The sequence below is a fragment of the Hydractinia symbiolongicarpus genome, chromosome 14 (genome assembly GCF_029227915.1).
Source record: "Hydractinia symbiolongicarpus strain clone_291-10 chromosome 14, HSymV2.1, whole genome shotgun sequence".
Classification (NCBI taxonomy): domain Eukaryota; kingdom Metazoa; phylum Cnidaria; class Hydrozoa; order Anthoathecata; family Hydractiniidae; genus Hydractinia; species Hydractinia symbiolongicarpus.
Window position 1 is genome coordinate 16,314,553 of NC_079888.1, and position 14,587 is coordinate 16,329,139.

The following is a 14,587-nucleotide window of genomic DNA, read 5'->3' on the forward strand; positions in this document are numbered from 1 at the left end:
AGACTTTTAATTTATTAAAAAAATATACACAATCTTGGGTTTGTAGCACATGAGGCCAATGAAAGCATTTTTTATAACCTTATAAGTTATGTCGCACGTTTGAGTACAGTTCACAGTGGTTTTGTCTTATGACAAAAATAAAATAAAAAAGGACAAAAATACCTATAGTTATCTTCCCACAATTCTTCCAACCCAGTACAGAGTTTATTTGCATACTTGAAGAGGAATAGAAAATGTATATGTATATGTACAATGTACAGCATTTATATAGAAAACAAATACTGACAACATAAAACAAAGTAAATTTTTTTTACCTCCTTGTGTTTTAAAGTTGCTTTTAACGTCTGTTGCAGTATTGCTTGATCAACACCTACAAAATTTTTAACAAATTGTTGATTACACTGATTTTAAATTCAAACTTTAAAGGGTAACATAAGGATTGAATATCTACTTTTTTTAGTTAAGAAGCGTACATTACTAATGTAATCATATGTTTGCTAAACAATGATTTTTTGTAAGCAGTTAATTTTACACCATAATACAGGCTTGGACAGGAGTAAAATTTCTGGCGTGCAGGCCATCATCACAGAGCATGGATGAAGCTAGTCTGCAAAACTGCACTTACAGGTGGAACAGACACACATAATTATTTTCTAGCACAAGTGACAACGTTTGATTATCAGTTCGAATCCTCTTACTCCGAGATGTTTCATAATAAAATATTTTTTTCGGAGAACATGGAGTGTTGCAAGTAAAGGAAAATTGTTTTTTTCATTAACCAAACCAAATTGAAACCATAGCAGGTCCAATTAAATTCATTTTTTCTTAATGCTACAAGTGTTATTTTTATTCAAACAATTTTAAAAAAGAAACCCTCACATGGTATAATTTTTTTTCTGTATAAATTTTGTTGAATGTAGCTAAATTTTGCTGAAAAAAATTTTGAAGTTTTTTTGAGCCGCTTGGATAAACTCAAAATATTTTTTTAATTAAAAAACAAATCCTATTTTTTTCTAGTTATATACAAAACCTTTAAAAATTTGTCAGGTAAAAACTTAACTTTAATTTAATTTTTAATATGAACACTAATCGATAATGCCTGTTGAAAAATCCACTTAGGCAAGGAGAATGGAAAAAATAAGTTTTTTAGATGTTTTGGTGACGCCATAAGTGCCAATAGAAACAATTGGCGAAATTTAGTTCATCCATTGCCTGTAATGTTTAGAGCTTAAAACGGTGACTAGAAAGATGTATAGGATCATGTGCTTTTGGCGACAGAAGGAAATATAATGGTTTGAAAATTTTTCTGACATTAGCAAAGATAAAATATGAAATTTGTAAAAAATTTGTCCACTCAGTGACTTCATCATATAGATTTTGAAACCCTGATCAAGAAAATGTACTTTAAACAAACAGTTGCAGAGATAATGAGGTTTAAATGTTTTTAATGATTTCACTAACCTGTATATTCCAAAACGGATTCAAGGACCTAGGTTTAACAAAATTACCCAAAACTTAGTTCCAGGGTGTCCCCAGTGGTAAAAAAAATTAAGTGCTTTGTAATGGCTGCATTAATTTATGTTATGATATTGACGTTACATTAATGTTATTGACGTCGGGTGGTAACGTCAGAAGATTTAACATTTGACACACTGACAGACTTTTAAATCTTGATTTTTTCAGCGATAGTATATCAAAGTTTATTCGTTGAAAATACCAAACAAACAAGACATATGTTTTAAAAAACTTACTAATTTGGTTTGGTTGATCATTTTCTTCACTGAAGGTAAAGCCATTCTGAGCTAACAACTTACACAAGTTGTTCCTTTCCAGAATGGAAACCCTGCTTTTCTTTCTCCTACCTATATGTAAATAAAAAATTTAAGTCATTTCCCTTTTCTTTTCTGTCTTTTTTTGCAGGGAGGGGGAAACACATTTTCTCTTAATGAATCTTCCCTTAAACATTACAGCCTTTTTTGGTTTTTCCAAAAACATAAAACAATAAAACATAAATAGAATATTAATTATTACAAAAAAATTTTCAAATTTCAATGAAGTAATTTAGTCCAAAAAGGATATTTCTTGTCACTTTTTTGGTCTACTGACTATCGAATTCTCATATAAGTCCAAGAACTTGTAACGAAGTTGTACAGTTCATAAGGTGCAAAAGGTTTGACCTGATCTATCAAGAGTAACTGGTAAAAATAAAAAAAATGTTTGTAAGCTGCATTGTTTTTGGGTGATTTTCTCCCCAGGCCTCTTGAATTGTCTTACACTGAAATCTGAGCGAATATCACTATGTAACTACATGCATCAAATCTTTGCAAAATTTTAAATTTTAAATACAAAATAACTAACTACAAAACTTGGGTCATAGTACAGTTGTGTCCTTCACAAAAAACCCAAAGTGAACAAAGAAGAACTTATCAAATATAAAGTCCTGGTCAGACACCAACTAAGTTGTAGAAATATCATAAATCATGCGTAATTCATGGAAAAAATTCCCAAGGTTATTTTATTGTTTTTTTCATATATTTTATACAAAACATGTTTTTTTTATTTGATAGCATATAATTAGACATTATTTATAATTTAGTAGTAAAAAACAGAAACCTTAAAAAACAAACAATGACACTAAACTTAAATCATTAGTTTTTGAATTACGATAGGCTGTTTTTAATCTCGAAAAAATGCAATTACCAGCAAATAATTAGTATGCGACATTGAAAAAGGAGAGATTGATGTTCCAAAAGTCATTTCAAAATATCTATCCTATTTTTTGGAAGACAAGATTTCAGGAGATCAAATTTACCTTCAAAAAAATAAGTCTATCAGCTAAGATATTATATTTGCCATTACTACTGAACAACAAATACCAGCAAATTATCTTAAACCTTCTAGAACATTGTGTGAGCTAGCCTATCTAATAGAGACCAAACTCACTTTTGAAGTAAATAGAGATAAAAATACTACGCCATATGGAATAAAAAACAATCCTATAACTTGGGTAGTGGTGTATAGCTTTTGAAACTTCAACATGTAGCAAGGAATTAATTCCTCCAATCAAGAGAAATAGAAGATTCGACATTGAGCCTTATAGAAAGAGACCCAAGATAAACAACTTGCACAAACAATTTTGGATTAAAGTTATCTTTTGAATTTTTCCATGCAATTGGTAAATTCATAAAAGAATCTAGAAGTCCATATGTTTTACCCTGGGCAATATCTTGGCTAAATTCTAATACAGAATAATAACTGGGAAAAATTACAAGATGTAAACGCTACTCAGTGTGGCCTTTAAAATACTGTGCTTAGTAGTTAATGGCACAGCTATTAAATATTAAAGAAGTTACTCGTATCATTTAATCAGACTTAAATGTTATTAATAATAAATTTAAATGAATTTAAAAATCAATTTTATTCTTATTGCATTCGAATCGGTAATCTTAGACTATATAGAGATTGGTTACCTGAAATTGGAAATTTTTTATCATCCAAATTATGCACAATGGATGCAAAAGTTACACAGAAAAAGGCTTAGCTGTTGGCATGGTCTGAGACATTTTTGGCTCTATTACCTATCTGTCTTTACAATAAGAAAGTTGATATGGCTGGGGATTTAAAGTATCCTCTTACCCATTACCAATATTACTTAGTCATGTAGATTGAACAATGGTTGTCTCCATTGATCTTTTTTACGTCAACAATACGTTCTATTGTTGATACTAAGTTCTCTCTTCATTTGTAGTTTGGTCTACCTACCACTTTTAGCAAAATATCCATTTATCTTTTTTTTAAAAATTCTGGACAGGAAAATTGAAAGTCATACATTTTGTTTCTCATCCATAAAACCATGCCTCTATTAATCAGAGAGTTTTCTTATATCATATTTCAGGACCAAGACATAATGTCCTTGAAAGCTGGGGACATGACTTAAGAAATATCAGTTTTAAGAATCTGTATGGCAATATCTTGTTCGAAGCTAGGAGAATGCCAACCTACAATTTAAGAGAAAACTCTTTTATTGCCTATTTTTCTTAAAAAAGGCATGATGGTAAGACGTTAAAAACAGTGGAACCGCTTTTATGCTGTTTATGCAAAAAAGCATATTCGCATCAATAGCATGGTAGAAATATACAGCTGATACTGATGTCTTAATTATTTCACTTAGTTTTTTTGCTTCATTAAATGACCAAATAAATTTATGGTTAGAAGCTGGTTTGCACAAAATTGTTTGGAAAGCTGGATGATGTAGTGTATAGGTCACTCACTGCACATTACTGTTATCACTGCTTTCAGTCAAAGGGGAAGATTCAACCTTAACCATATAAATGTTTGGAAAAAAGTGAAAAAACGTAGAAGGGTTTTTAGATACTTACAATACTATTTACTAACAATATTATTTAAAATGTACCCCCATGATAAAACATTAAAACCCATTTTTATGATAATTAATCTCAATCTCAAAAATCGGTTATATTATCAACGTTCATTTTGTAATAAGAATAACAGCTAATAGTTTAAGACAAGGCAAGCCATGTAAAATACGCACATTCATCTATTCCATGCGTTAAGACAGAAGAACAATAAAAACAAAATTATAATCAGGAAATGGTTATCATCAGTTTTACCCTATTCACCCGAGTTGTCACCTATAAATTGTGGATGGATTTTTAATAAACATTAACATTACAAGATGTCACCAAAGTCGCTTGATATATATTTTTAAACGTAATAATGTAGAGATCGCTGGGGAAGGTATGAAAATTACAAAGACAATTGTCTTTTATCTACAGTAACCGTTCAGTTTATTTAGGTTGGTTTTATTTCTTTTAAAAAATCTTAATAAAACGAATGAGAACAATCTATTGATAATAAATTATAACAAAATGAGCAGCACATTTGACTTTTATAAAGGAGAATTTTTTTAGTTTATTTATGAACTTAAACAGTATCTTTTTTTCTTTAATTTGTGATTGTAACAATATTAAGATGAATTAGGGAGACAAATTGACACTTTTAAGGATACTTTGCTGCAAACGAAAATAAAGAAATAAAAAAATCAGGATAATTAAGGAGAAAACCAATTTTAGTTGTCTATCTTTATTGTTACATACTGTCGTTATTACTGTCATACTGTCTTATTTTACTGGTGATGAACAATCCATGAACACATTTCCAAAAAAATTAGCAACAGAAAAAATAGGAAATAAGTAGAAATTAAGAAGAACAGCTATTTCAATTTTTTTAAGCATATACAAGTACTTTTAAGGAGTTTTTGTTCTTCTAGGGTTATTTAAGGAATTTAAGGAGGAATGGTCACCCTGCTATACAGCCTGAAATTTCATACCCATTAACATTTATATTTTACCAACATTATAGCTCCCTAGATGCAAACAAATTTCAAACTTCACACTTTAATCTGAAAATGAAAATCGTTTATTCATCTTTGAAGAGGTAGTTAGGGGTCTAACTTGTACTCCTTCTAAAAAAGTGTTAAAATTGTGAATCCCTGTGTTTTATCAATTGTTCTATCAACTTCAATAATAGCCGTCCAGTTGTGTGCTACGCAAGCTTTTTTTACATAATTTCTGATTATGAAAAAAAAAATAATAAGACAATTCCATTCTCATAGATGGTTTGAAAACAATTGGCAGGAATTTAATTTTACAGAAGGCAGATTTTAAGCACTTTTGGGAAAACATAATCTATATATTAATACGCCTTGTGTGGCGTTATACTAAAATTTACTAAGTTAAAAAACGCAAATCAGGAGATCACTATTTAAACATTTTATTATTATTTTTTAATACTTTAAAAAATAAAACTCTGTTTTCTTATTTTATTTAAACTAATTTATTTATGTTTTAAATGTTTTTTTTTTTGTTTTAACATGCCCTGTGGGGGTCATTATAGATAGAATAATTTACAATGTGCGCGTCATATCTCACAAAAACAAGCTGTTTTTTCAACTGAAAAAGGAAACCGAAGCGAAGAAGGTGGTCTATTTTTTTTCAAAGTAATTCTAAAAAACTTTCAAACTGTTTACTTATTGTGAGGTTAGCTTAAAGCTTATTTGTTTTTCTATATTTTCTATTTTTGTGTTCTGGGACCGAGGTTGTATCGCATTCGAATATGAATGTAATTCGAATCTAAAATATAAAAAAACAAACTGTTGTTGTCAAACGAAGTGTTGTCAGAAAAAATTTTTAAAACAAAGAAAAACGTACAATGATATACATTACCAATTTGTTCTCTTTGGGATAAAACGACATTTATTAATCGAAGCAAAAAACTGGTTGGACTTTTATTCAGAGAACCCTATCTAGCAAACTAATGAGAAAGCGAAGGAAAATCAGGTGTGTGTTGTTCAAATTATTTGATAAAGAAATGAATTTTGGTGCAAAACAAATTTTAAGCCGTTTCTTTCTGAGCTCTTTTTCTCCATAAATATTAAGTTTGTTGTTGTGTCTTGAGCTGGGAAATATTTTCTTTTAGCACCTATCTTGTAGGAATATACTATGAAATGGGCCAGAAGTTTAGAATATCCTAAGAAAACGTCTAAGCTTAATAGTCTGTTTTAAATATGAACATTGTTTGACGCATAAAATTGATTAGAATTTTTTTCTGTCTCAGCAATGGGCCTTTACATGTAGAAATTGCCATTAGCTAGCTATAGTAACTTATAGCAGGATTTATTTTATTAAGACATTGCATATTTTCATGCCATAGTCATGCTAAGAACATATTAAGAATAATAAGAATAGCATTTGTCAAAAAGATTAAGAACATCAACGCTGAAATGAAAACTGTTTTTAACACTACAGACTGTGTGACTTGGTGCTGATGTCGTTAAAATAAACCTAAACCTAAAACCTATACTTATATCAATGTTTACATCTGTTAGGTTACGATAGTTTAAAATACATTTGAATCCAAAATGCTGCATTGTTATCTTCTTTGATTTTATGCATGATTTTCTTATTACAAGTTTAGGTCTTTTAATATTTTGGATTGAAATATTTAAGTAGATATATAATATACCAAATGATTCCAGTTTGTTATATTAATCTTTTATGTGTTTTCAACTATCATTTCTTACATTTTGAGTATAACTTTGGAAGGGTTGCTGTATGCAATATGGACTAAATAGCTGATTTTGCATGACTTAACTAAAAATGCTGGATTTTTTTTTAATGTTTGGTTTATTTTTTTCCCTGGTGTACTACTGGAATGGCAAAGCAAGTATATAGTTTTACCGTGCTTCGCTTTTTACATAACGGTTGTTAAACGCCATTAAATTTTTTTAAACATTTTTCATTTTTATTTTATAATTTTTTTTGATGTTTTGTTTCAGCAGTTATAAACAATCTGCTTATAAAACAATGCAGATTGTGAGCAACCTTGATCCTAGGGCTTTTTTTCTCGTTTTGCCATCCCAATATAAAAGAGACAAAGAGCTCGGGATCAAGGTTGAAATGTGAGTTTTGAAAATTCAAATTACTGTGTTGTATGTTTTTGTTTGGTATCCCTTACATCAGTTTAATGAGAGATTGAGAGGATTCTCCCACGAGTAATCAGCTAGCTTTTAAATTATTATCAAAATTGCTAAATTTAATGAGGTATCTGGATGGAAAAAAGTATTAAAATTCTTGTGTGTTAACAAATGTAAATCAAAGCTGTTTACAAAAATAATGAATTTAAGTTTAATAATATTTCCGATTGTTTAACAACAACACCATATTTTAGAATTTGATTTGATTCATTGGATTGCAGAGCTAATTGGAGGATGATATTAAAGACAATTAATTCTGATATATATCACAACCAAATCTCGGTATAGGTTACGGTAATAGCAAAGCATGGTTTTCCTTTGTTACGTGGTGTCATTCGTAAAGAGTGAGCCAATGACATACATTTTTAGGACTTACGTACAGGTCACTTTGGTTACACTCATAAGCGCAAGAAATGAACACATAAAATTTGGTACTTATTACAAAAATACCAATGGGTTTGTTTACAAAAGAGAACAGCCTCGATGTTGTTTGATGTTGTTCTTACAGGTAGCTTAACTACTATAGTTACATTTAGGATTAAACTGGCATTTATTACTTAATACTCAGTAAAATAGGTCAAGTTTGAATATTAAACTTTTTCGCTATAGCTAGCTAGACTAAGCATGAAAGGACATGGGTGAGCTTTTTAGCTTGGTTAAAAGTCAAAACTTAAAGAGGAAAATTACATCACATTTTTTAAAATTATACTACACATATTTGAGAACACCTGCATGAAAATGCATTGTTCATCAAAGGAAATTTTTAAGGTTTAAAACCCATGTCTCACAGTAACATTTTCATTCTTATCCTAATGTTAATACATAAGCTATGCAACAACTTTTGCAGGAAAATAAAAACACATCAAGAGAAAAAGTTTGTTATTAAAATATTATAAATTAATTTCAAACCGATTAGTCCCTGCAGTCATTTTGGTGTCAGCGGTATGAAAAACTATGCTAAAACTATACTAAGTAAAAGTCCTATTACTTCAGTAAAAATTGAAATAATGACTTGAAACTTAGTATTACATGTTTTTAGACCAGTTTGATGAAATGAACCCCAAAATTTTTTTTACTACTATCATAGTTTCTGAGTTCTTAATTTTGGCCATTTTTGGAGACGCTGATAAACTTTTTTTGACAGCATATCAATTTTGACAAGCCATGTGTACAGAAAACACTAAGTGATTCTCAGGATTAAAAATAATTCAAACAGATAAAATGTGTCCCAGGTTTAGGACCAAATACCTTATCCGGCTCAGAGAAAGTGGGAATGTGCTTCTAAAGCACAGTGCTAAATACATTATCTAAATTTTATGCCGTATAAATACAAAGTGGTTAGAAAGTTATTTTTTTGTCCACCTGGATCTGCAACACATTTACTTTGCACTAACCGCCTAGTCTGGTGCCACTCACAATTAATTTTTGAATATCCACAGGAACTTTTTATGCAAAATGAAAAATGATAAACAACTGTATTTGCTTTGCAGAAGTAATAATAGGCTTTATCTTTATCATAAGTCCTGTGAATGTTGGTTTATGAAAAAGATATTATACCCTTAATGTTATAAGCGCTCCACTGGATTTGTAACACATTACACAAGTGTCCTCCATGTGAAACAGTTTACGCTTTACTAAGTCTTAACCTGAAGACTTTAGGTCTTCCCACTTCAAGCGAATATTACTTCTGGCTATACTTTCCCAAATTTTGTTATTTCATAAAAGAAAACTGAAAATCTACAAAATTATTTATATATGCAGAAATTTATTTATGAAATATAGGTTTCAGTTTGTTGTGGAAACATGTTTACCAACATGCAATGTCACGCATACCTAACTAGCTATATTCTCAAGTCTTGAATGTTCACTGTATGGGAGGTCCAAATAACTACCTAGCTATTTTTATTTAAAATGACAGAATGCCTTGAAAAATCTTTTGTGCAGCTAGCTACATTAAAGTAATATATTTAGCTCTTGTACTTTATCATTTATCCAGATGTGACCATCCCTCATCATCAGACATGGCATTTCTTTGCATGTCTTTAGTTTCAAGCCATGATCCCTGAGCTTCCAACCGCATCTCAGTCACAAGTTTCAGCGCTAGCCAAAATGACGGACAACGTCGAGGAACTCTGGGTAATTTTGAAAAAAATGTGGTTCTGCCTTATGATTTTCAGATATTTGCTGCTGGTATCAGCATATTTTGGCCTTCGGGTGCCACACCTCCGTATATATAGGAGTTATTTATCTTTAACAGATTTTAAACTAAAGAATGTTTCTAGGTGTAGGGCTTATAAGACCTTCCAACATTGAAATCTTGCAATAAGACATGGAAATATAGTGTCTTAAACTTAAACTGAAGGTCAGGCACAAAGCTCCACACACCTCAACTTTTAAAGGTCATTAAAATGTCAACTTAAACTCTCTTTGAATCATTTTCAAGGTTTGGCAGGTCATGTAGGTATCCATAATATATATATTTTTTTATTTGTACATTGTTAATGGAACTGCAGGCAAACCTCTACAATGCTACAATCGCTACAATGCTACAACTGTTACCAACCACTGATTGCTAGAAGGCTAAAATGTTATGATCCTGTAAAAGAACAAAGACATTGCATTGCTGGTCAAAGCATCGTAGCATTATGCTATATGTTAAAGATATAGGTATGTTTCTAACAGGAGACGGAATTAAAGATCTTTTTTGAATTTAAAATAAAACTTTGTGCATGTAATGTTTTCGAAACTACTTATCATTTTTTTGTTGTATATAATCAAAAAAAAAAAATCTACAACAAATAAACTGAAAAAAAAATGATTATAATTAAAATTATAAGTAAAACAAATATTTTGTTTGTATGAGAGTTAATGACAGACAGGTCTAGCTGCATCCCTGGGACTAGGTTCATGGTAAAAAAAAGTATTAAAGGTGCTTACCGTGATTAGCTCCCTCGCCAAAACTGCCATCTCTTTTTTGTTGAATTGATTTCACCATTACGTATGATTGATTACTCCTGACAAATAATGATTATAAAGGCATATTATTTGTCAATTAGATAGCTAGATAGATAGATGTAAATATATTTTACATGAATAGTCTTGCAAATATAGAATAAATGAATGAATTAATGAATGAAATAAACATATATTTCAGTTCACTAGGAGATAAATACATTATTGATTAAAAATTATGCCCTAGTAAACCCTGGAAACTGCCAAAGTTAGCAGAGCTTGAAGTATGACAGCCACCGTGGACAATACAAAACACACAACTTACTCAGACAACACTAGAAGACAGACAAGCGAGAAAATGTGAAAATATTGCAAGTGCAAATCCCCCCCCAAAAATGGTGTGAAAGTGATTGTGAACATAGAGGAATACACCCTGTCTATTATTTTCAGGAGGGGCCATGGCTTAGATGGAAAGTATTTAATGCTCATTTTGAGCTATACAGACCCAATTTGGGTCCACACACTACCAGACAACTCCCAGCAACAACCAACAGTGCACACAGTGTGCTATCTTCCTAATTTTCATCACATGGTTTGGGTTAACCTGTGGCTATGGTAACATCCACTTTCTCATATTAAATTGCTATCTAAGGGAATCAAACCCCGGTCTCACACACATGATATGATCTACATTATTTTTCATGATTACAAAATTTTTATTATTTTTAACTTTTATTTTACGAGGGAAGACTGTGGGGATAGAAGTAGCTAGATAAATCGCGAAGAAAAATAAATAGTTTGAAGATATTAGTAGGTACACTAGTTTGTGCTGCAAGGGGCTGATATTATGGGAGGAGGGGGGATGGGGGGGATACAAAGGACATGGCAGTGGAACACATGAATAGCACATTCAACAGTCTTGGTCATGAATGAAGTGCGATCGCACGCGCACGCCTCCGCACACACCATGTGAAATTCAGGCACACACCTTGTTCTACTTCGTACACACGCCAAGCAGAACTGAGCTATTTTAGAGTAATCCCTTACCGAAAATTTACCCATTACATAATTATTCTTCCGTGTTAAAATGTATCTCTAAAATGTATTTCTATTAAATACCCACCTTCATTAAAATTGCTGACGTGAGATACATTTCAAATGTTTTGCGTCAGTATTGCGTCAACAATATTTTTGTTGTTTTTCAGCTGGCAAAAAATTTTGTCATTAACCTTGTATTGATCTCCTTAAGATCCTCCTTTTCTCAAGTCCTATTGATCTACCTTTCTGACGGCGTACTTCTTAAGTTAATAGTTCTGTCTCAACTAGCTCTCTATGTTTTAACTGATTAGGAAGTAAGTTGTACACGTGCTATTTACGAACTGAAGGTCAGGGCATCATTAAGTTGAATATCGCAGAAGTCGCCGGTGACATGCTTCGATAATGCTTGTCACAGGCACAATTCAATGCAAAGCAAAACTGTACAGGAGACTCAATCAGAACATCTCTTCTCACAAAAATGAGAGGGCAGGGCTGACTTATTGCCTGCTGTGTCAAAACAGAGCTTCTGGACTTCTTTTTAATACGATACACAATTTTTTCGATTTTATTACTAAACATATTTGATTTCTCTTTCACTTTTAAAAAGATTTTTTAAACTTTATTGAACATGTTTTTTCTTTGGTATTATTACATCACGAGAACATTCGTCCGAAAGCTGTATTAAGGTACAGGACACCTAACCTCTCCCATGTTCTGGTTATATTTAAATTGCATGGGTGCGCACCCTTCTCGCAGTATTCTCTGTGACGATGAAGGTCGACTGACTTGTGGTATGATTCCAAATGGTCCGTCTTTCGTTCGAATCTCAGTGTAATGCACCAGCCAAGCATAAGAGTGTCAGCATGAAGGAAAGAGGTGACAACTTTAACGTTCTCTATACCTTACGTTCTTCATAATAACACCTTTCATTTAAATTTCACAACAAAATTACGTCAGCAATTTTGTTTGCCAACTACTATGCTTCAAAAACTCCGCGCTGCCGCTCTCCTGAATGTAATAATTGCACGCCAAAATCATAAGCTAGGAGTGCCATACTGATGGCACTCCTGTATAAATATAGGCGTACGTACCACCGCACGCAGGTGTAAATATTCATGACCAAGACCGATTAAATGAAAAGCCGGACGATACAGCAAATCACATTACGCACAATAGAAACCTGATATCAGCATAGTTGTTAACGTAAAATTATAAAAAAGAGCAGGGAGTTCTTTTCTCATGTGATTAAAGGCGAAAATGTAATTCTTATATAAGTTTTAGTTAGTTCTTGAATGTTAGAATTTTTGACAGAATGTATAGAGCTTGCTCACGGGGGTGTTTAAAGTGAATAATCTGGAGCACCTTATTTTGCAGAGTTTGAATTTTATTTATCTATTCTTGTGTTATAAAACTCCACATTTGACAATTGCAATTGATATCACTATTAAAGATGGCATGATAGGTAGAACACAATGTGTCATATGAAATGTATTGTCTGATTTTTGCAAGCATGCAAAGTGCAAGAGTTACAACCACTAAGCTACGGCACCACAATAGCTAATAGTTGGAACTTTGACTAGGAGCATGGACGGCTCTGCAGACATCTATAAACATTCAAGCTCCCCAATTATTATCAGCCTCCTGATACAAAACTTTTATTTCCTGATCTTGAAAATAAATCAGGTAAATTAGGTTGCAAGATTAACAAAAATAGACTGTATATAATATTACATGACTTCATTTTTCCTATATATATATGTATTCTAGTCTTGTTATGTAGGCAACAACATTACTTTTAAATAGAAAACCAAATAACTATTCTTGTTATTTAACTTTTTGTTTGTTTCCCTTACATTTTTATTATGGAAATATATGCTGTTTCTCATAATGCCTTCCTCTGTGGTTCCTGTTGCAATGTTTAGAGATAAAATTGACAATTATTTATATATATATACGTCTAAAATATTGTAAACATTGTTGCTAAATTTTCAAGTTATAATACAGCTACAATTTTATTGTGATCGCTTATTTGCGAAAATTCTCATGGCTGAAAAATGTGATATATACAAAACAAACTACTCTAGATTTAACGAAGTGAAGCACTAACCAAAAACCTTATATTTGTATTTCTCACATCAAATCTAGGGTAGCCTGATGGAATCTTGTGTTTAACAGTTTCCATTGACTGACATAACAGTGCACAACACCACATTCAACAGGGTAGAGCCATTTTTGAGACTTATCAAATATGTCAATCTTGTCCCCAATATCAGGTTGGTTTAATTAGCTATAGTTAGTTACTTCTCTCACCACCACTACTATAGTTAATGCAGAAAATAACACTTTAAATGCTTCTACTAAAGGGAGAAATTAAGAACATATATACATAAAGCAAGATACACAAAAACGTATAGCTATATAAATAACAATCAAATAAATCTAGCTAGTTGATTATTAAAGCAACTTTTAGCTATAGCTAGCTAGCTTACCTAATTAAACAAAAAACTACTCTGAAATATAACACCTTTTTTGGGGAATAATATGAAATAATAATTGTAGCAAAATCCATTATTAAACTGAAGAAAAACAACGCAATACTGCTGTGTTGTGTGTTGGTTCATAGACACCACAGAACAGTTTCGGTTTCGTCTGAAAGTTTTTGATTTCGCGCGTTTCTCCCGATTTTCTTTCTCCGGATTTCGGATTTCCGGGAACAAACTCCTCATCAAGAGTCTGGGAGAGCCGCCATATCATGGAGAAAAAATACAGAATTTCATACCGCGACTTTAAAACATTAACAATTCGATGGTGATATAAAAGCCAGTTTCTACTGTTCAAGGCAAACCTTCACAAGAATTTAAATCACAGACTTTTCCAAAGGGACTTAAAATTTAGTTCGAATTATGGAAAGATTTCTAATCAAAGAGATTCGAAATACGAAAAAAAATACAAGCTTAATTTCAAGGTGAAGTAACTTCCATTTTTTCAATTGTGGTGATCTCAAATTTATTATACGGAGGTTCGAATTAGAGATATTCGACT

At 31.6% G+C, this 14,587-nt stretch overlaps 1 protein-coding gene across 2 annotated transcripts in view; it reads right to left on the bottom strand.

Annotated features, from left to right (window-relative positions):
* The window catches only part of LOC130625022 (Fanconi anemia group D2 protein-like), a 43,745-nt gene extending 29,593 nt beyond the window's left edge, over window positions 1-14,152 (bottom strand). Inside the window, exons 1-5 of one of the 2 annotated variants that reach the window (XM_057440106.1) lie at window positions 14,035-14,152; window positions 10,493-10,569; window positions 1,752-1,862; window positions 315-370; window positions 163-215 (exon numbers count right to left, since the gene is read on the bottom strand). In XM_057440106.1, the coding sequence (XP_057296089.1) occupies window positions 163-215; window positions 315-370; window positions 1,752-1,862; window positions 10,493-10,569; window positions 14,035-14,114 (377 nt within the window). In that variant the 5' untranslated portion in view covers window positions 14,115-14,152. Of the gene's footprint in view, window positions 1-162; window positions 216-314; window positions 371-1,751; window positions 1,863-10,492; window positions 10,570-13,398; window positions 13,467-14,034 lie in introns of those variants that run through there. The other variant, XM_057440107.1, reaches the window with a different exon arrangement.
* Between the last annotated feature and the right edge of the window lie 435 nt (window positions 14,153-14,587).